Source organism: Nanorana parkeri, unplaced genomic scaffold, assembly GCF_000935625.1.
Source record: "Nanorana parkeri isolate BGI_ZX_2015 unplaced genomic scaffold, ASM93562v1 scaffold237, whole genome shotgun sequence".
In the NCBI taxonomy this organism is placed as follows: Eukaryota; Metazoa; Chordata; class Amphibia; order Anura; family Dicroglossidae; genus Nanorana; species Nanorana parkeri.
The window spans coordinates 605,652-626,214 of record NW_017306505.1 but is presented as its reverse complement, the minus strand read 5'-3'; the positions used below and the strand labels follow the sequence as shown (position 1 = coordinate 626,214).

Below are 20,563 nucleotides of genomic sequence, written 5' to 3'. Positions count from 1 at the left end.
GGTTGCAGAAATATGAATTTTAGCCTCCTCCTAGACTGATCGGGTCTGAACCAGAAAAGAATGTTCAGCCCCCTATGGACGGGTCTAAATCAGTAAAGAATGTGCAGCCCCCTATGGAAGGGTCAGAACCAGGAAAGAATGTTCAGCCCCCTATGGACTGGTCCGAATCAGAAAAGAATGTTCAGCCCATTATGGATGGGTCCGAATCAGGAAAGAATGTTCAGCCCCCTATGGAAGGGTCAGAACCAGGAAAGAATGTTCAGCCCCCTATGGATGGGTCAGAACCAGGAAAGAATGTTTAACCCCCTGTGGACTGGTCCGAATCAGGAAATAATTATCAGCCCCCTATGGATGGGTCAGAACCAGGAAAAAATGTTTAACCCCCTGTGGACGGGTCTGAATCAGGAAAGAATGATCAGCCCCCTATGGACTGGTCCGAATCAGGAAAGAATTATCAGCCCTCTATGGATGGGTCAGAACCAGGAAAGAATGTTTAACCCCCTGTGGATGGGTCTGAATCAGGAAAGAATGCTCAGCCCCCTATGGACTGGCCCGAATTAGGAAAGAATGTTCAGCCCCCTATGGACTGGTCAGAATCAGGAAATAATGTTTAGCCCCCTATGGACGGGTCAGAATCAGGAAATAATGTTCAGCCCCCTATGGACTGGCCCGAATTAGGAAAGAATGTTCAGCCCCCTATGGACTGGTCCGAATCAGGAAAGAATTATCAGCCCTCTATGGATGGGTCAGAACCAGGAAAGAATGTTTAACCCCCTGTGGATGGGTCTGAATCAGGAAAGAATGCTCAGCCCCCTATGGACGGGTCAGAATCAGGACAGAATGTTCAGCCCCCTATGGACGGGTCAGAATCAGGACAGAATGTTCAGCCCCCTATGGACGGGTCAGAATCAGGACAGAATGTTCAGCCCCCTATGGACGGTTTTGAATCAGGAAAGAATGTTCAGCCCCCTATGGACGGGTCAGAATCAGGACAGAATGTTCAGCCCCCTATGGACGGGTCAGAATCAGGACAGAATGTTCAGCCCCCTATGGACGGGTCAGAATCAGGACAGAATGGGCAGCCCCCTATGGACGGGTCAGAATCAGGACAGAATGTTCAGCCCCCTATGGACGGGTCAGAATCAGGACAGAATGTTCAGCCCCCTATGGACGGGTCAGAATCAGGACAGAATGTTCAGCCCCCTATGGACGGGTCAGAATCAGGACAGAATGTTCAGCCCCCTATGGACGGGTCAGAATCAGGACAGAATGTTCAGCCCCCTATGGACGGGTCAGAATCAGGACAGAATGTTCAGCCCCCTATGGACGGGTCAGAATCAGGACAGAATGTTCAGCCCCCTATGGACGGGTCAGAATCAGGACAGAATGTTCAGCCCCCTATGGATGGGTTGAGCAGGGTGATGACCTCATCAGTATGCTGATGCTCCTTCACCACCTAGCAGGCATTTAGTTTGGTTCAGTGACCAAACTGTATTGCTTACCTACAGTGTAAAAAAAAAAGGTGAGACCACTAGCCTGGCTCTGATGTTTGGCAGGGGTACCTGGATCACAAGACTGGCTGAACAGAATGACATATTCTTTGGCTGGTATAATGGTTGACCTATTTGAATATTGATTACGTTTAGTTATTTTTTTCAGCTTTAAATTACGGTAACATTTCTCCAAACACTTCTGAAAAAAAGGGGAAATGGTAGAAGTAAAATCTGATCACATGAGCCAAGTTCCCTTTTTTAAATATGTAATATGGAAAGCATAGTGAGTGTTCCTGATGGGTCCAGAAACAAATCATAAGCTAATTCTAGTGTCTGGACAGCATTCAGCAAACAACAATGGACCTCTTTTTATCAAAGGACGGCCTGTATTGCCTGAGAACAACCAATCATGTTCAAGCTGCACAGCTCTACCCAAAACATAAACATTCAAGTTTTGGATGGACTTACACTTTAAGGCCGAACTCTGGGATTTAACCCCACACTGCAAGGGTTAAATTCTCATTACATCTAGGGGTAGAGGAAGAAGCCGTATGCTCACCTTATTGCTGGCATCCTGGCGCTCTCTTCGTCTCTCCAAATCTCTGGGTTGTGGGTGGTCTCTTGCCATCCTCAAGCACAATGCAGGACTGCTGGTCCTGCATGAGACACAATGTCAGTAAACGTATGTAATGTAGTGAAGGGGATGGATACATAGTTGGGGACAAGCTGTGCAATGGCATCAGTTTTTCCCTTTCTCTGGGAAAAAGTGTGAGAATTGGTGGCGCTTTAAAACAGCACCCCACTTTACCATTAGGCTGGGGTAAAAGGTAGGTACACCCTAAACCAGATCTGCCATCTCCGCACCCTTGTGGCTGGCTGACTGTGGATGCACCGGCTTCCAAGGCTGGTGCGTCCACTGCAAGCCAATGCCATAGCCTGGCACAAGCCAGCGACTGGTCTGTATTCAGACCGAGTTTCTCTTTGGTCCTTGAATGCTAGGATCGCTGGCGTCCTAACAACCAATGATGACAAAGGTCCTTCATTGCAGTCATTGGTTGCTAGGACTGATGGGCAACCCTAGCGACCAATGACGTTGGGGTCCTCCTCTGCAGTCATTGGTTGCTAGGACAGCTGGGCAGCCCTAGCAACCAATGATGTTGGGATCCTCCTCTGCAATCATTGGATGCTAGGACTGTTGGGCAGCCCTAGCAACCAATGACGTCAGTGTCCTCCTCTGCAGTCTTTGGTTGCTAGGACGGTCGGGCAGTCCTAGCAACCAATGACGTTGAGGTCCTCCTCTGCAGTCTTTGGTTGCTAGGACGGTTGGGTAGTCCTAGCAACCAATGACATCAGGGGTCCCCCTCCGTCTCCTCTCCTCCTCTCCTGCAGCTCCACCCGTGGAGTAAAACAAAAAAAAGATGTTAAAACGGTACGTCCGAGGGTGGGGTTTGGCATGTGTAGTTTCCTGCCCAGCAGTGACTAACGCACCGTGCAACACACCTACCGTGCAGCTGTGTTGCATGCGCTACTTTGTTCAACCGCACCACCATGCACGGTTACGTTTCCGTGTGTTGCAACGCATTCGAGCGCATAGCAGCCAGGAGGTGCATTTTGAATGCTATTGCCACAGTGTAAAGCGTCTTGGGTGCCTGGCGCCGTACCGTGTGTTAATCAGTTTGGCCCTGCACAGCTGCTCCAATTTCCTGTGTGGCCCCCTGAAAAATTGAATTGCCCACCCCTGCCCTAAACTATATACTGATATGTATTGGGCTTACACAATGGAAAAAGCAGCCAAAGGCGTGAGACTCCATAACAACTGAGGGCAGAGCGGACATACAGGAGAACGGGTGATTGAGATGGCTGGAGACCGCCCTTAGTATTCAAATTTGCTTGGGGGGGGGGGGGGTGAGCCTTGAAATGCAAAATTTGAATAACTGTCTGGAATGTACCTTGAAGACATCAGAGTGGTTTATATCCAGTGTTTTATGCAAACTGTTCAAATTCCTCAAAAGCCTTCCTGCTTCCTTATGCTGCACGTCAACGAAGATGTGAAAGGTTTTCTTCTGCGTGGTCGGCGCCATTTCCTCATTCTCAAATTGTAGAAATGTCACCAGCACACCAGTCCTTTTAGGATAGCGAAAGCTTCATTTATGGAAGTTCTTTGTCATATGAACAAGCGCTTCTGGGACCACACAGGGTCCCTTCATCAGGCTTTAGCATTGACCATTGATCATCAATGATGAATATGGAGGGACCCTGTGTGGTCCGAAAGCTCTTGTTCATATGACAAAGAACTTCAATAAATGAAGCTTTCGCTATCCTAAAATACATTTCTACAATTTGCTGATATTTGCGGCGCCATCCGCAGTCACTGCGAGCGCCCCCCATTACAAGGGACCTCATTCTCACCTCACCGAACATGCCACGACCTCGCTTGCCTCCGGTCAATGTTTTACACCAAAATATTCAGAATAATACCCCGTGGCAAAACAATCTCCTTTTCTATATAGGTCAGTTGTTGTTTATTTTACTTTTTTGTTGTTAAATTAACCCCTTAATGCAATTACCATGTGTATCCAGAAGAATTAGACGATGTACCGCACAGGGGGGGAAAGAGGTGGGGAGGGTTCCACAGCAGGAGATCATAGGGATCCTGTGATCAGGAGCCAGTCCTCCTGGTCCCGATTGTTAGTAGGAGACCCGGTGATGGTGGGGGTTTCCAGCACAAATACAGGTGCTCATATATGTGGAGCCACGGAAGAAGACCCACCTCCACGGCACTGCATATATATGTGTTGCACAGTTCTAAAGGGGTTAATGAACATGAAATGTATGGCTAAACTTATTCTGGATAACATTTGGAAGGGTTAATACCTCTCCTTTTCGGCGCAAATACAGGCGTATAGGTATACAGCGTAAAATGTGCCTGTGTTTGTTGAACCCGGGAGCCCCAGCTGCTTCAAACACTGTACAGGGGTCGATGCGTGTAAATTCCGGTACCGATGTACAATCTGAGTGATCACTGGGGGAGGGGAGACAGAGGAAATGCTTCCTTCTGCTGCAGCAGACGGATCACTGGGGGAGAGGAGACTGGGGAAGTGCTTCCTCTGGCCTGCTGACTTGGTGTTCACCTTTTCCTATAGGTTGCATTGACATCATCTATTTCTATAGGCTTCCTTGGGTTGACTTATTTCTATAGGCTGCCTTTGTTTCACCCATTCCTATAGGCTGCCTTGGTTTCACCCATTCCTATAGGCTGCCTTGGTTTCACCCACTCCTATAGACTTCCTTGGTTTCACCCATTCCTATAGGCTGCCTTGGTTTCACCCATTACTATAGGCTGCCTTGGTTTCACCCATTCCTATAGGCTTCCTTGGTTTCACCAATTCCTATAGGCTGCCTTGGTTTCACCAATTTCTATAGGCTGCCTTGGTTTCACCAATTCCTATAGGCTGCCTTGGTTTTACCCATTCCCATAGGCTGCCTTGGTTCCACCCATTCCCATAGGCTGCCTTGGTTTCATCCATTCCTATAGACTGCCTTGGTTTCACCCATTCCTATAGACTGCCTTGGTTTTACCTATTCCTATAGACTGCATTGGTTTTACCCATTCCTATAGGCTGCCTTGCTTTTACCCTTTCCTATAGGCTGCCTTGCTTTTACCCTTTCCTATAGGCTGCCTTGGTTTTACCCTTTCCTATAGGCTGCCTTGGTTTTACCCATTCCTATAGGCTGCCTTGGTTTTACCCTTTCCTATAGGCTGCCTTTGTTTTACCCGTTCCTATAGGCTGCCTTGGTTTCACCAGTTCCTATAGGCTGCCTATGTTTCACCCATTCCTATAGGCTGCATTGGTTTCCCCTATTTCTATTGGTTCCGATTGTCTTACGGACAGATTCACTTCTGGAAATCCCCTGTGGAAATGGAGGAAATTCAGCACTGAGATCACCTCAAATGTTTTGAGAAGTTACTTAGGAAGTTGCTGCATCGGGGAATTGCAGATTATATGCTAGGATCTTGCTTCATCTCGTGGGGTTGTGTTACACAGAAAGGGAAGTTGTGACACTTTTTGGTTCCTACTTTTGTGCATTGGCAGGAAATTATTAAATGAAGATTTCTTGTTAAATACAAGCTAGGAAGGCAGCCTAACCCTTGTGAATCGGCAATGTGTCCCTTTTCTAGTTACACTCTCTTCACCTGCCTGGAAAAAGAGAAGGTGCTCTGTGATCCTCAATCATAGCTTACACTGGGCTATGGATTTTTCCCATAATTTAAAGTAATTTGCTTCCAAAAGAAAATTAAACAAAGCATTGCCTGTAAAAGTAAACTGTTCTCCTGCCGTGTCGACAATCACGCTCTCTGTTCCTGCCAAAAGAATCTTGTCACATCTCATACACTTCCAGGATTGTTGGCTGCCTGGTCCCCCATTGAGCATTGTGGTACCTTCCTTTCACCAGCCCCATGTCACTAAGGGTCAACGGGAGAAACCACAGGGTGCAGAGGGGTGACCAGGCATCTGACACTCCTGGAAGTGTCGGATGATGAAGTTTCTTTAGGCAGTGTTATCTCTTCAACAGAGGGATGATCAGTGGAGCTGACAGCAGGACAGACTTTTTCTTTGGCTGGATAGGCATGGGCATTTGGAGACACAAATTCAGGATACAGTCCATGTACCCATCGCACTCGGAGCCGCTGCTCCAAAAATGGAGGGTGGGTGCAGCAGGTGTCAGCGGGTGGCTTCCGACAAAATATCAGTAAAGGATGGATAAACGGCACTCCAAAGCAAGTTCAGTACGTGCTTCTTAACGTACTAGTTGCAAGTAGAACACTCTAAACAACATTTCGGGGTCTCACAGGATCCCGAAACGTTGTTTGCCTGATGAAGGGGATCCTGTGAGACCCCGAAACGTTGTTTAGAGTGTGCTACTTGCAACTAGTACGTTAATAAGCACGTACTGAACTTGCTTTGGAGTGCCGGTGTCCATCCTTTACTGACACTAGGGTACCTGTCACATAGAAGACATTATGTAGAAATAGTCCTAACTTTATTCCCTACAAGTAGGCACTGCTGTCCTCCTGCTATGAAATTGGCATGTCTCTGGGGGTATCTGTTTGGAATGTGATAGTGGTAGGCATGTCACATTTGAGTTCAAGGTCAATGTAAGGTTCGCACCCAGGTCTGAGTACTCAAGTAACATCCAGACAGCATGTGTTAGCTACATTTAGGCAATAACGTTAGTCACTGGGGATGAGTGAAATAAAGATTTAGGCTATACATGTACATTAAAGTGGGTTTTGTGGCTTTAAAGGCTTTCTATGGCTCCCGAAGGTTACAAAAGCTGCTCTCATCCATCCTGCGCCCTTTTGGGGCATAAAACAGCCCCTTGTTAGCCTTATTATATTGTTTATTCCATTTACTGTTCTTTGTGATTAAAACTAAACTACCCTACATACAACTCTCCCAAAACAAAACACATTCTATATCTCGTCTTGACTATTGCAACTCCCTCCTCATTGGCTTACCTCTACACAGACTATCCCCCCTTCAGTCTATCATGAATGCAGCTGCTAGACTCATCCACCTAACCAAACGCTCAGTGTCTGCAAACTCCCCTCTGCCAATCCCTCCACTGGCTTCCATCCTCTGCCCCCTCTGTCGATCCCTGCACTTGCTTCCATCCTCTGCCCCCTCTGCAAATCCCTGCACTGGCTTCCAATCGCCCCAAGGGTTACTATTCAAAATATTAACAATCACTTACAAAGCCATCCACAACTCTGCCCCCGGCTATATCTCAATCCTTGTCTCAAAGTATCACCCTAGCCGTCCCCTCCGCTCTTCCCAAGACCTCCTGCTTTCCAGCTCCTTCATCAACTCCTCCCATGCTCACCTCCAGGACGTCTCTAGAGCCTCTCCCATCTTATGGAACTCTCTACCCCAACCTGTCCGTCTATCTCCCACTCTGACTGCCTTTAGGTGATACCTTAAGACTCATCTCTTCAAGGAAGCCTATCCCACCTCAACCCAACCTCTGAACTATCACATTCTCAAACAATTCATCCCCATACAGCTACCTCCTCATGTATCACTTCCCCCCTCCCTTTAGATTGTAAGCCCTCAAGGGCAGGGCCCTCCTTACCATCTTGTCCTGACTTGTATTGTAATTGTAATGTCTTCCTTATATTGTAAAGCGCTGTGCAAACTGTTGGCGCTATATAAATCCTATATACTAATAACATAATAATTCTAAATAAAAAGAGAAGATTTTTCCCAAGACATTTTGAATGAAACCGCTTTGTGAGTGATAATGTGACTTTTTTGGAATTCGTGCTGGTTGGGAATGAGAAAATGACAGTGTGCGTTTGTTTTATTCTTTTACAGAAGAAACCCAGGGAGGGCACAGCTGGTGGAGGTGAGTGTCCTGTGACAGTACAGCTATGTTGCTGAAAGTATCTGGAACCCTCGTAACCCTTTGTTTGTACAGAGAGCCATGATACTATGCTCAATGTATGTCGTTTTTGATGGATGGAGTCACACAGGCCCCTGTTGGGGTACTCACACTATGATTGCCGATCTCTTGCAGGGGAAGAGGCGGACCTGGTGGCTCTCTATGACTACGATGGTGTCCATCCTGACGACCTGACGTTTCGGAAAGGCGATCATTTCAAGTCAATAGAGGAGTAAGTTATACCAATTCTGACCTTGTAAAGTCATCACTTGATCACTCAGATCTTTTCTTCTCTGAAGGCGTCATGGAGGACTGTGTAGGAAAGGAAAGTGTCTGCGTTGCCTAGAGCAGCATTAAAGCCTAACTTCCAAGCTCTTTCTAAAATGAAAAAAAGGCAGCTTTTGCTGGAATACATAGCTTCTGCATGCACTGTCCTCCACAGACTCCCCACACCGAGATCCATTAACAACAGTCCTCTTCCAGGTTACATGACGCCCAACATTATTCAACCCACTTCAGGGTATCATGGGCCACCCCCTGAGTGTGTGTTATCACGCTGCCACGGGGTGACAGATCAATGCAGCAGAAAATGTACAATCAAGGCAGCTCTCTACATCAATAGGGACTGCGCAATGACTGAGAATAGGCAAAGAGAACCCTTCATGTCACATGACCGGCCAGTAAACATCTGATAAAAAAAGATATGCATTCAGAAAATACATTCAGGGGCTGGGGCAGTAATCATTAATTGCACTTTAATATGCAGTTAAAAAAAAGTAAATATGATAAGTTATAGGCAACGTGTAGTGTTAGTACAATAAAAAAATATATTTTGTGTGAGATTCCAGAAAAATAGCAATGAACGTCTGGTAAGTGAGTGAGGGCCGTCCCTTTAATGAGTGAGGGCCGTCCCCTTAATGAGGCAGCCTGAGGCTATTGCCTCGGGTGGCATCTCTTTGGGTCACGTGGTGGGGGCAACAGGCAGAGTGGCGCATGCCTGCTGCCCCCTTTCCGGCCAGAGCGTCCCAGGTTGCTAAGAGCCATACACATCTCTGCGCCCAGGTCTTAGTAACCTGGGACCCACTGGCCGGCGTCCCGCAGAGCTCCGGGCAACCTGTGATGTCACTTGGAGCTGGGCGTGACACCGGCTAGAGTTTCCCTGTCTGCACTACCCAACTCCCGCTGCTAGGATTGTGCACCGGTAACCCCCTCGCCGGCCAGCCTCAGGCAGCAAAAAGGCTGGGGACACCACTGGTCTTGCTGCTACCAAGGCGTTCACCTTCACATTAAAGGAGAACTATGAGGTGAGTGCTTTTCACTCACCTCATAGTTCTAGCCGACCTGTGACAATGAGACTGTCACAGGTCGGCTCAGTAGTTCGGGAGGTGAGCGAACACATAGCGGCGTTCGCTCACCTCTCGATCCTGTCACAGCTCTCTGCCGTGACAGGGGAGGGGCTGGATTCCCCCCTCCCCGCTCCGCCAGCGCTGACTGGCAGATCGGACGGGGGCGGGTACAGCTGGCTCTGCCTCTAGACAGGCAGAGCCAGCTGTCACTCACGCAGCTGGGCGGATCCAGACATAATTGTCGGGATCCGCTCCGGCTGTGGCGTCTCAGTATAGCGCGAGCTGTAGCTCGCGGTATACTGAGCTTAGGGTGACGGGAGGACGCTAGTTTGTGTCCTCCCGTTACCCTATGGTGAACTATGGGGAAAAACACTGACCCCATAGTTCTCCTTTAAAGGACAGATAGGCAGGGAGACATCTACTCATTTTCTATAGCGCTTTGACTGGCTGCCAATTGTCATAGGATCAAAGCCACACGTGTGGATAATAACTTCAATGAGGACAGATAAGAAGTGGACCTGAAGAATGCCCTTCATAACAACTTGAGATACAGATCTCTGGTTTTGTTGGATTACTGATGAAAGCAATGCCATGTAAATACCTCCTGTTCTAGGAATGCAATTCTGTACCACTTCCACACAAGCCAGCTAGAATATAAGTGGTCATTATGGGCAACACAGACGCTATCTTACACTTTGTTATAAATCTGGATTATGGAATCCTGTATGGACTGCATTTCACAATGTTTATTTGCTGTCGCTGTAGGACGGGGGAGTGGTGGCGCGCACGCTTGGTACAATCAGGAGAAGAAGGCTTTGTTCCCAGTAATTACGTTGGAAAATTGAATTCTCTGGAGTCCGAAGAGTAAGTGACTTTTATATTTGATCTCTTTTCTTATACCTAATAATCCATGGTTTTGTTGTATGTGTTGGAGCACCTGGGAGTGAATGTTCACCGCTTTCACACTTCCTTGTTTGTTTGCCTTTTGACAAGTTGGTACTCTTTCGTTTTGAGTGCGGTGGGGAGGGGTTAGAACCCCGTGTGACGTTCTTATGCTGCTAGAGAGAGAGAGATATCTCAGTGCCAAAAGCCTCAGGAGGTACAAGGAATAGTCCAAAAGTTGCATAAGTTTACTAGATGCCACCTATTACTGAAATATAAAGTAAACATTTGCATTCAGCATGTACAGTATGTGGAGCTAATATTTTCTTGTACTGGCGTAAGCTGCAGTTGTTTTTGCATCTCTTCTATTAGGAGAAGCAGATGTAGCTTTTTAAAAGTCTATTTTCCTAACTATGTTGAATGTTGTGCTCTCCTATGCAAATCTGACTGCCTCCACAGCCAATGACCTATAAGGGCGGGCTCGGGCGTGTTCGCAGGTCCAGGTGCCGAGCCCGCCAGGAAGCTGACAGCGCGCAGCGCCAATCACAGTTACTGAGACATTTTCCCGGTCCGCAGCTGCAGAGATCGGGAAATGTCTCCGTGCCTGTGATTCCTGGCGGGCTCGGCACGTGGAGCTGCGAACACGCCTTAGCCCATCCTTAATGACCTATACATGAACATCTGTTTATTTATGCAGATAATGACTTGTAGCTTAAGATACCCAATGCATCTCAGGAGTGAGCTTACCCAGGTCTAAGAAGGGAGGAGCTTCATTTACCATGGAACCATGTTACCAATGGCACACGTCTCGGGTGTTTGATACAAGGGGTGATTGGCATCCTGCTTCTCTTTAAAAATGTTGCGGAGTTCAGTGCACCCGCTGACTACAGGTAGCCAGCTAAATGCAGTTGGAAGACATACAAAGAGCAGAATTGAAGCCTATAGGCAGGTGGTCTGTGCATACAGCAGACAACTGCAGAGTCAAGGCAGAGCATATAAGACAAAACTCTAAAGGTGCCCATACACCTTACAACCATTGCAAGACTTTTGTCAGCATTTGCGATGACAGCAATGCTGAACGGGCAGTGTGTGCGTGCGCACACTGGCCCGTTCCGCAGTTGTCAAACGAGCAGGCGTACCATATCGTACCATTCTCGACGGGTTCTCTAGCCTGCTGGTTCGACAAAAGACGTGCGACCGTACAGTAAAAACGGTTGCACGCGGATTTCCCGCGATTATCGTACGAGTATGGGCACCTCAACACAGCCCACATTATAGAAGTGATTGAGTAGTGTACAGGGACAGGAGTCAAACAAAACCTGTTGCTCAGGCACAGGCCGAATGTCCAGCAGTCTATTTAAGCAATCCTGATTGGGGCAGGTGTGCACTGCAGCATGACTTGTGCTGCAGTGCTAAGTAATGACCAGCAGATAGCAAATGCTCAAGGCTGTTCATTAGATAAGCGGGATCTAGGGAACTGAGGAGCTGTGTGTTTGGAAACTATAATTGGACACTAAACAGCTCAATTCCCATGTGGAATGTCATATGTATAGTAGTTGTGTGGTATCTGGAAATAGATCGGGCTGCTTTAAACATATTATTCTCTTTGAAGAAAGGATGGGCTACGCACCAATACGTTAAAATATTTTATTTTTTAGGTGGTATTTCAAGACAGTTGGAAGGAAAGAAGCAGAACGGCAGCTGCTGTCACCTGAGAATCAGACCGGCGCCTTCATGATACGGGACAGCGAGACTATGAAAGGTGACTGAATGATACATTGTGGAAATAACTTTGTACTCCTCTTTGGTCACATTAGACCAGGCACTAGGTGCTTTGACTATGGACCACTCACCCATCTATCAGAGAGTGAGGCTCTAGTACTGTCCCCAGTTAACTTATATGCTCTTTTTGCCTTTCAGGCTGCTACTCGCTATCCGTCAGAGACTGCAACCCTCAGACAGGAAACGCGGTGAAACATTACAAGATTCGCACCTTGGACAATGGTGGATTTTACGTTTCTCCAAGGAAAACTTTTAAAACGCTGCATGACCTGGTCAGCTACTACCAGGGTAAGATCCAAACCCGAGCTCGTCTGTTATCAGTATGTACAATCACAGCTCTGTTCAGATAATACAAAACCATCTGACATTTGGGTGGAGTGATGCTTTATTTGTAAATGATTTATTGTGAGTTACTTACATGAAACATCTTTTTCTGTGTGATTAAAGTTTCTTTTGTTCTGGCTTTTGTATGCCCTCCATTTATTTTTCTCTTTTTGCAGACAACTTGGACGGCTTGTGCCAGAAGCTCACCACAGCGTGCAAGTCTTCCTGTCCAGATAAGCCGTGGGAGAAGGATGCCTGGGAGGTGCCAAGAGACTCGCTGAGGTTGGAGAAGAAGCTCGGCGCTGGGCAGTTTGGCGATGTTTGGTTGGGTAGGTTGTATGTTTCTTATTGCAAACACTAGAACAAAAACATTCAAAGAAACACTAAAAGCAAAAGTTGAACTCTTCAATAACAAGCTGTACTACTGTACCAGGCCTTCCCTTTAATGAGGCAGTCGCCTCAGGCAGCATCTCATTGGGTCACGTGGAGGGCTAGAGCCCCCCTTTCCAGCCAGAGCATCCCAGGTTGCTAAGAGCTCTTAGCAATCTGGGACTCTCTGACCAGCGTCCTGCGCAGCTCACTGATGTCACTGATTTCCAGGGGCTGAGAGGGATGCTCTGGCTGGTTTCAACCTGGCAACTGAGCAGTCAGGACCTACCCCCGGTAAAACTCCCCCCTACCCGGGTCCTTTCCTATTCTGACTTTAACTGTTCCCCTTTCCTCTCGTCTTCTCTTGGTTTTCTCTGACTCCATTTATTATACTCTTTGTCTTGTTGCAAGACCTGATTGGCTCTAGAAACACACATCCATGTGACCTCACTAAGCCCAGGAGAGATCTGGATCCCAGTCCTGCATAGTGAACTTTATTCTGCGGACACTGACCTCCAGGCTCATTTACTGCCTGGAGGATGTCCATCATCATCTAGCGCTTTCCTCCTCATGGTCTGCCCCTTTTCATTTTTGGATATCGGTTCTTTCAATCATGGAGACTCTGGGCATTTCTTAGGGTGGTCTGCATGCAAATGCAGCCTGCCTAGGGATGCCCACTCCTCCAGACTAACCCTTCAAGGCATTTTGATTCTTACATAGCTCTTCCCTAGAGTCGGCCCACTGCCTGCATCCCGGCTGAGGGATGAGGAGTACTGAGGCAAGTTGGTCTGCATTGCATAGAGAAACACAGATACCCAGCAATGATGACATTGGGTCTGAATAAGATATGTCATGAAAATGAAAAGGTTGTATGTAGAAATGTCATTAGACTGTTGATGGTGGGTGGGGGAATAGAGACATAAACCTAGGAAAGGCAAAATATAAGCAGAATAAACTTCAGCTATAAAGCAAACCTATTGCTTTGATCTACAAGGACACATCCCTATGTATTACAGAGGACAGCAGAGACATATAGGAGGTTGCAAACCCCGGTCTGCTCATAAGCAGCAGTTTTGCATTAACTATACAGTTTCACAAGCTCAACAGCTTTTTTGGTGTGAAAAGTTACTGTTTATGGTTCCTCATTTCTCTAAAGGTCATACAGATATGGATCATTAAAAACAATAGAAAAATGTGGCTAGTCCTTCTGCTCAGCATGTGAATGGTGGAGACAGAATCAGAGGGCCCTCTGTAGGTCGCTTGTGGAACCAAATGATTCTGTGTGCATATTGTAGGAGATCAGCTGATTTTCATATTAGCAGCCTTCAGAGCCCCAGAAACAAAGACTAACTTGTTTGTAGAATATATTTAAACATCAGAACCGCTCTGCCATCAGAAACTACAGAAAAGGTTTTGTGCTTAGAGGATGTTCTGTGTGTGACAATAAACTTCTCCAATTTGCTTCGTTTTGGTCAGTTACATTTACCATCGGAAGTGTTTCTTTATATCTGTTCAGTAAGAGCAAAAATACCTGGCACAAGCCCAATGCTGTCCTGTGCACCCTATAGATTCATCTCTAGCAGTCTTATTTGCTTTGCCCAGTTTACCTCTGGGAACTGCTGACCACCCACTACTTATATTATTAACATGAGGAGGTGTTCCATAGTCCTGGGGCTGCCAACGCTGCTCCTTCATAGATACAATAGAATGAGTGAGTGTTGTCACCCTAGGAGAGAAAATGTGTTACTGGTAGGATCACCAAGTGAGAAGAACGGGGGGAAATAAGCCTTAAATATATTGCAGCCACCACATCTAAGCTGCAATATATTACATTTCTGATCTTGGGTTTGATTACGCTTTAAGCAAAGGAGACAGCAATTGCCCCAGTTTCCTATTTTACACTCTTCATATTTGGTAAAGTTTTCCTTTGAATATACCCACCTCAAGGTATCCTGCACACTAAAACACTTAACTTCATCCCCACTCTCATGTTCCCTGCCCAGCACTGTACAGCCTTTGCAAGAGTATCACCCTGGATGGATGCACTGCCTAGTGTGAGCATGCCTAGGGGGCAACATTTACTTCTATTGATGGTTCATAATGGATGGCTGGGGGTTGGATGCACGTACATGTGCACTAGGCACAGAACCATGCCGGAATGATATTCTTGCAAAGGTGCTGGGCAGGGAACTTGATAGTGGGGATAAAGGTAAGTATTATAGTGTGTGGGCTACATTAAGAAGAGTGGGTCAAAGGTGGGGGGGATATATTTAAAGGGAACTATGGGGTAACTTTTTTATCCCATAGTTCTCCTAAGGGTCACGGGAGGACATATTCTAACGTCCTCCCGTGACCCAAAGTGAGCATGCGATGGTATGTGTTCGCTCACTTCCCGATCTATAGAGCCGACGTGTGACAGTTTCATTGTCAGACATTGGCTCTAACTATGAGGATGAGTGTAAATCAATCACCTCATAGTTCTCCTTTAAGAAATCACTTTAACCTTTTAAGTCATTTACATTCATTCATTACGAATCATTTTATGTGTTTCTAATTAGAATTGTGGTGTTCTCATAATCTATTCTACCTCCACAAAATCCTGTTCTGTACCCTCTCTCAGCCTTGGCTGCATCTTATCATATCCAATGATTATTATTGCCTAAGAAGCCCAATTCTCCGTTCACACACATTTACTCTACTTGCTAACACTTCTCTCCGCTCTTCTCTTTTAGCCACATACAACGGGCACACTCAGGTGGCAGTGAAGACGATGAAACCGGGAACCATGTCTGCGGAGGCCTTCCTCGAAGAGGCAAACATGATGAAAACATTGCAGCACGAGCGCCTAGTGCGTTTACACGCTGTGGTGACGCAGGAAGAGCCCATCTATATCATCACTGAGTACATGCAAAAGGGCAGCTTGTTGGATTTTCTGAAGAGCGACGAAGGCAACTGTCTCCAGGTGCATCAGCTTATCGACTTTACCGCCCAGGTGAGAGATGCTGGGAATTATGGAAAGTTCCCTGACTCTGTGATCTGTATAGAATTCATACCAGTGGCTGCTTTCTTACAAAGTGTAGGGGGCTTCAGCTGTGGCCACTAAAAGCTCCCAAGGGCTGCACATATTTGTATTCATACAAGTCAATAGAAATGCAAAAGCAGCTCAAAAGTACCATGGGAGCAGGAAAACAAGAAGAAGAAACTGATAAGCGTCTGCAATGCAAGCTGAGTAGTAAATTATATCACCAGCACACAGAAGTAAAATCTTCATTGAGTGGTCATTTTATTGATGTACACACACCTCATCACAAAGCAACGTATCGGGGCCAGGGGCGTCCCGAGGCCGGGTGTCACCCGGAGCAGAGGCCGGATGAGACCGTGATGTCATTGCGCACGCACGTGACGTCACCACTCGTGTGCACGAAAACGTCAACGCGCAGCCATCTAATTGACGCCTGCCGGCAGCCATCTTGGTTATGGACGCCGGCAGAGAGAGGAGGGAACGTTCACCCGGCGGGATGAGGTATGCCGCCGGGTCCCCTCCTCTCTCCTGATACTGTCGTGCTCTCGGTCCATGACCGAGAGCCCGACCTTTTAGAGGGGGTGACACCAAAATGACTGTCAGTCATTGCAATAGCGATGGTGTCACCCGGTTGCGGGCCGCACCCCCCTTGTGAAGCCACTGATCGGGGCCACTCACGGTCCCTTCATCGTCTTGCCTGATAAAGGGACCCTGAGTGGCCCTGAACGTTGCTCGCTTAGCTGGTGATATATTTTACTACTTGGATTTGAAGTGGTGCCATCCACTATCACTGCAGCACCCACCTTAAAAGGGACATACCAGTAAGGAGTGCGGTGGGAACCTCTTTGGAACTTGAAATGCAAGCTGTGCGCACCTTAATATATACTGTATACACAAACTGGCCATGCATTCTAAACTCCTTTACCAACAGCTGTGTAGTGCAAGGGCTGGCCTGATTGATTATACTTGATATAGGTTGTTTAGGCATTCCAATACATAGCTGTTATTAAATCTAAAGGAGACGGTGAGCAGACTGCACAATCAGATTGTAATGAGTAAGCCCGGTTTTAGATTTTCCAACAACAAGGCCTACCTAAACAATTGATTCACTGTATAAACAATCAGGTAAGCCATTCTCCCCCATAGTTTTTGGGAAATTTAAAGGAGATGGTGTTTTTTTTCTTCTTTTCCACAGATCGCAGAAGGAATGGGGTTCATAGAGCAGAAGAATTACATCCATCGCGACTTGCGAGCAGCCAACTGCCTGGTGTCTTCCACCATGGCATGTAAGATTGCCGACTTCGGTTTGGCCCGCGTGATTGAAGACAGCGAGTATACAGCCAGAGAGGGTGAGTACGGTGCACCCTACAGTATGTATTAAGTAATGTTCCACCATATCCTTAAAGGGTCAGTTCACCCAAAACTGATAAGTCAATTTTTGTCTAATGCTGATGAGTTCTTTTAGCTGGCACATCTATTGGAGGCTCCAATGGTCTCTGTGAGTGAGGTCTGCATCCTAGCTGGGCCATTATGAGTACTTCCCACCCTCCCTTCTGGGTTTTTAATGTATTTCATATTATTCAGAATGCAACAGAAGGTGTGCAAACACCACAAGGTGGGTAAAATACACCCAGGAACTACTGAAGGGTCTATCGCCTCTGAAGTTCCCAAAGCTATCAAGTGATTAGGTCCAAAAGACTCCATATCTACAATGAAGATGTTATGCCTACATACAGTTTTATCTAAAGAACCAGTGTTGTCTGTGGACTGTAACCCTTTTGCCAGAGGCATTACAAGGACTTCCCAGTAATGTGATCACTAGGATTGCTGTCACAGTGGTCACGTGATCAGGAGCCTACCCATCTGCTCCTGATTGTAAAAAGTGACTGGGAGCTGTTGATGACAGTGTGTTCACTGTGCTAGGGGCTCTCCCAGCATAAACAAGGGACGCTGTACATACATACGTGGCAACTAGCCATTAAAGCCCACCGCCATGCTGCCACATATATGCATAGGGTTGTAGTTGAACAATCCCAAATAGCAAGTCCTAATCCTGATAGATGTTACCCCCCCCCCCCCCTCCTCCCTACTTCATCCAAAAACAATACTAATACAAGTATATGTAATGATTCTTTGTACCAATCATTTATACATCTCCCTTGTCATTGCATAATGATCCAATAGCTTAGTGAGGGCGCTAACCCAACACAACTTTGCACATCACAAGTTCACTTTCTGTATCCTTCTTCTTGCTCACTGGTTCAGAACATATTTGTCAGAAGATACAAAATAACTGGGAGGTCATTATTAGCGCTCTGTATATCTCTCTCTTTTACGGTCTAGTCATGTGATGTTTTTTTTTTTTAAACAGGAGCCAAGTTCCCGATAAAATGGACCTCACCCGAGGCTGCCAACTATGGCTCCTTCACAATAAAATCCGACGTGTGGTCCTTTGGCATCCTTATGACTGAGATAATTACCTATGGGCGGACGCCGTATCCAGGTGAGGGCGCTGCATACCCTACGCAGTGTCAGCCACCAGCGTAGCTGGAATTCATGCGATCCTTCTAAAGACAACTGTAGAACCATCTTTGTTTACATCAGTGCACAGAATTGACACATGCCTTTGTGTGAGTGTGAATCTCTGTCATAGGAACAATCAAAGAACAGCAGGGACAGTCCAGACCCTCTGACGCTTGGCCCGCTGTTGATTAGCCAGAATCTTTGCTGAAGACTGAATCTATCCATACACAGGACAGATGATAGGCAATAATGTGTCTATTGAAGGCCTTGCTGGCCTCTGTTTGGGAGGACAAAAGATAGAGTGGTTTAAAAAAAGCCTTCTCCAGTCACTATTGTTCAGCCATAGATAAGCAGTACTGGAAGATGCCCCCCATGTTGCTCCTTCTTCATCTGTAGACAAAGACGAGAACATTACATACCCAGAACCTATGTTCAAGGAGTGCTCGGCTACTAGAGGGTAGGTACTCAGATCTTGGCAGCACAGTCAGTTGTCTTTTTATACTTATAGACACTCATAAAGTATGTACAAGCATTTATTACATGACAGCAGATACTCCAAGCACTAATGGTTAGCTAAAAACAAACAAAAATCAGCACTGCACATAAAAATGGTTTTAAAGCTCCACTTGTTGTGAAACCGTGTACTATGCCCTTGATAAATGAGCTGCTGTTATGGTTCGTTGAGTAACCAGGCTTGTGTACCAGGATCACCAGGACAGGAAGTGAGAGGAAAGCTCTACATGGAACACACCATTAAAAGCTGTCTTTTAGTAGAGTGGGGAAGTATCACGTACATGGTGGGAGACCGGTAATGTGAGGAGGCTTCTCTTGCGCCCCGTGTCCTTCGCCCCCTGGAGATGGGAACAGCGGGTGAAGGACGAGCACAAGTGCCACTGCAGCAGAAGTCCTGGATCGAGTTGTCAGACGAGGCCAAAGTCAAACCGGGCAGGCGGCGTAGAAGCAGGAGCGTTCTCATGGAAGCCAAGGGTCAAACCGTTCGGGCAGCAAGTAACAACATCGATCAGCAGAGGCAAAGTCCGACAAACAGGCCAGGGTCAAAGGCAGGCAGCAAGCAGGAAGAGTCAGACAATCCGGGTCAGAAACTGGTCAAGCAATCCCCAGAATGACAGGTACACAGGAAACACCAGCTGAAGACCATCAGCGCTTGAGGTTAGGCCACATCCGTTTATATAGGCCAGTCTATTAGGAAGAGTGCATCACTTCCTATGCGTTGGACGTCTGCTTGTCTTTGCCCGCACTTCCGGTGGCACGCGCCTGCGCACTAGAGTATGTTATTCGAGCAAAACGGAGTACAGGCGCCATCTTTACCTTACAGGAAGTCTAGAATCCTTAACAGATATTTATTGCTTCAAGCTCACTGGGTCACTCTCTTGTCTGGCCGTGTGCCAGAAGCCAAGCAGGGGCTCCTCCTATGCCCCAACTACCAGTAAATCCAAGGGAGAAAAAGCCGATGGCACTTGGTTGAAATTCAACACGGGTATAACTTTGTTGTTCTGGACAAACAGACACAATGTCCTCCTGGAACCTCCTCGTTTGACGTGTTTTACCCAAAAACCGGGCTTATAGATTAAGCTGAGGTTTTGGGTGAAACGCATCAACGGAAGAGCAGTTCCCAGGTGGGGACTTTGTCTCTGCTTATCCAGAACGATAAAGTTACACCTGCGTTGAATTTGAACTAAGTGAAGCCAGCTTTTTCTTCTTTAGATATGTATTGCTGTCTGAATTTACCCGATCTCTTCTTTACTTCCAGGAATGTCCAATCTGGAGGTGATCACGGCTCTGGAACGCGGCTATCGCATGCCATGCCCTGGGAACTGCCCACAGGAGCTGTACAACATCATGCTGGAGTGTTGGCAGCAGGCCCCAGAACAGAGACCGACCTTCGAATACCTGCAAGGCATCCTGGAAGATTTCTTCACGGCCACTGAACACCAGTACCAGCACCAGCCCTGAGGGGTGCGGATGCCGAAGAGCACCTAGAAGCCATGCAATGCCGGAGCTGACAGCTGTGCCAACTCTATGCCGGACTTAGAGGCCAAGCTTTCCTTCACCAAGTGAGATTTAGGAATATCACTGCACCCGTATTGTCAGCATTTCATCTACACCAATGTAGAGAAAACTATTCTCAGCCATTTCATAAATATGTCAATTGTATTCCTGAACATTTCAACATTTACTCCCAAATTCTTGGCACAAAACCTTCCCAACATGACAACGGTGCAGTACCTCTGTGGCCTCTAGGGGGCTGTTTGTGGATATATTTTTTTAATGCAAATTTTTTTTTCTTTTAACAATGAAGTAAGAGAGACGGTGACTAGCACTGTGTGCACTGAAACTGTGACCAGCACTGGTTATTA

At 46.8% G+C, this 20,563-nt stretch overlaps 1 protein-coding gene across 1 annotated transcript; it reads left to right on the top strand.

Moving 5' to 3' along the window:
- The first annotated feature begins 7,837 nt into the window (after positions 1-7,837).
- Positions 7,838-20,220, top strand: HCK (HCK proto-oncogene, Src family tyrosine kinase). Its single transcript, XM_018556375.1, has 10 exons — positions 7,838-7,901; positions 8,073-8,169; positions 10,049-10,147; positions 11,824-11,927; positions 12,086-12,235; positions 12,448-12,600; positions 15,373-15,632; positions 16,858-17,011; positions 18,034-18,165; positions 19,957-20,220. The coding sequence occupies exons 1-10, from the start codon at positions 7,838-7,840 to the stop codon at positions 20,157-20,159; spliced, it is 1,416 nt and encodes a 471-aa protein (XP_018411877.1). The 3' UTR covers positions 20,160-20,220.
- Positions 20,221-20,563: the final 343 nt, after the last annotated feature.

Excerpts from the sequence above, each read along its gene's own strand:
- HCK (XM_018556375.1), top strand. The coding sequence starts at position 7,838 with ATGACAGTGTGCGTTTGTTTTATTCTTTTACAGAAGAAACCCAGGGAG. Across the intron at positions 7,902-8,072 it reads GGAGGGCACAGCTGGTGGAG|GGGAAGAGGCGGACCTGGTG; the intron begins GTGAGTGTCCTG and ends GATCTCTTGCAG. Across the intron at positions 10,148-11,823 it reads AATTCTCTGGAGTCCGAAGA|GTGGTATTTCAAGACAGTTG; the intron begins GTAAGTGACTTT and ends TTTATTTTTTAG.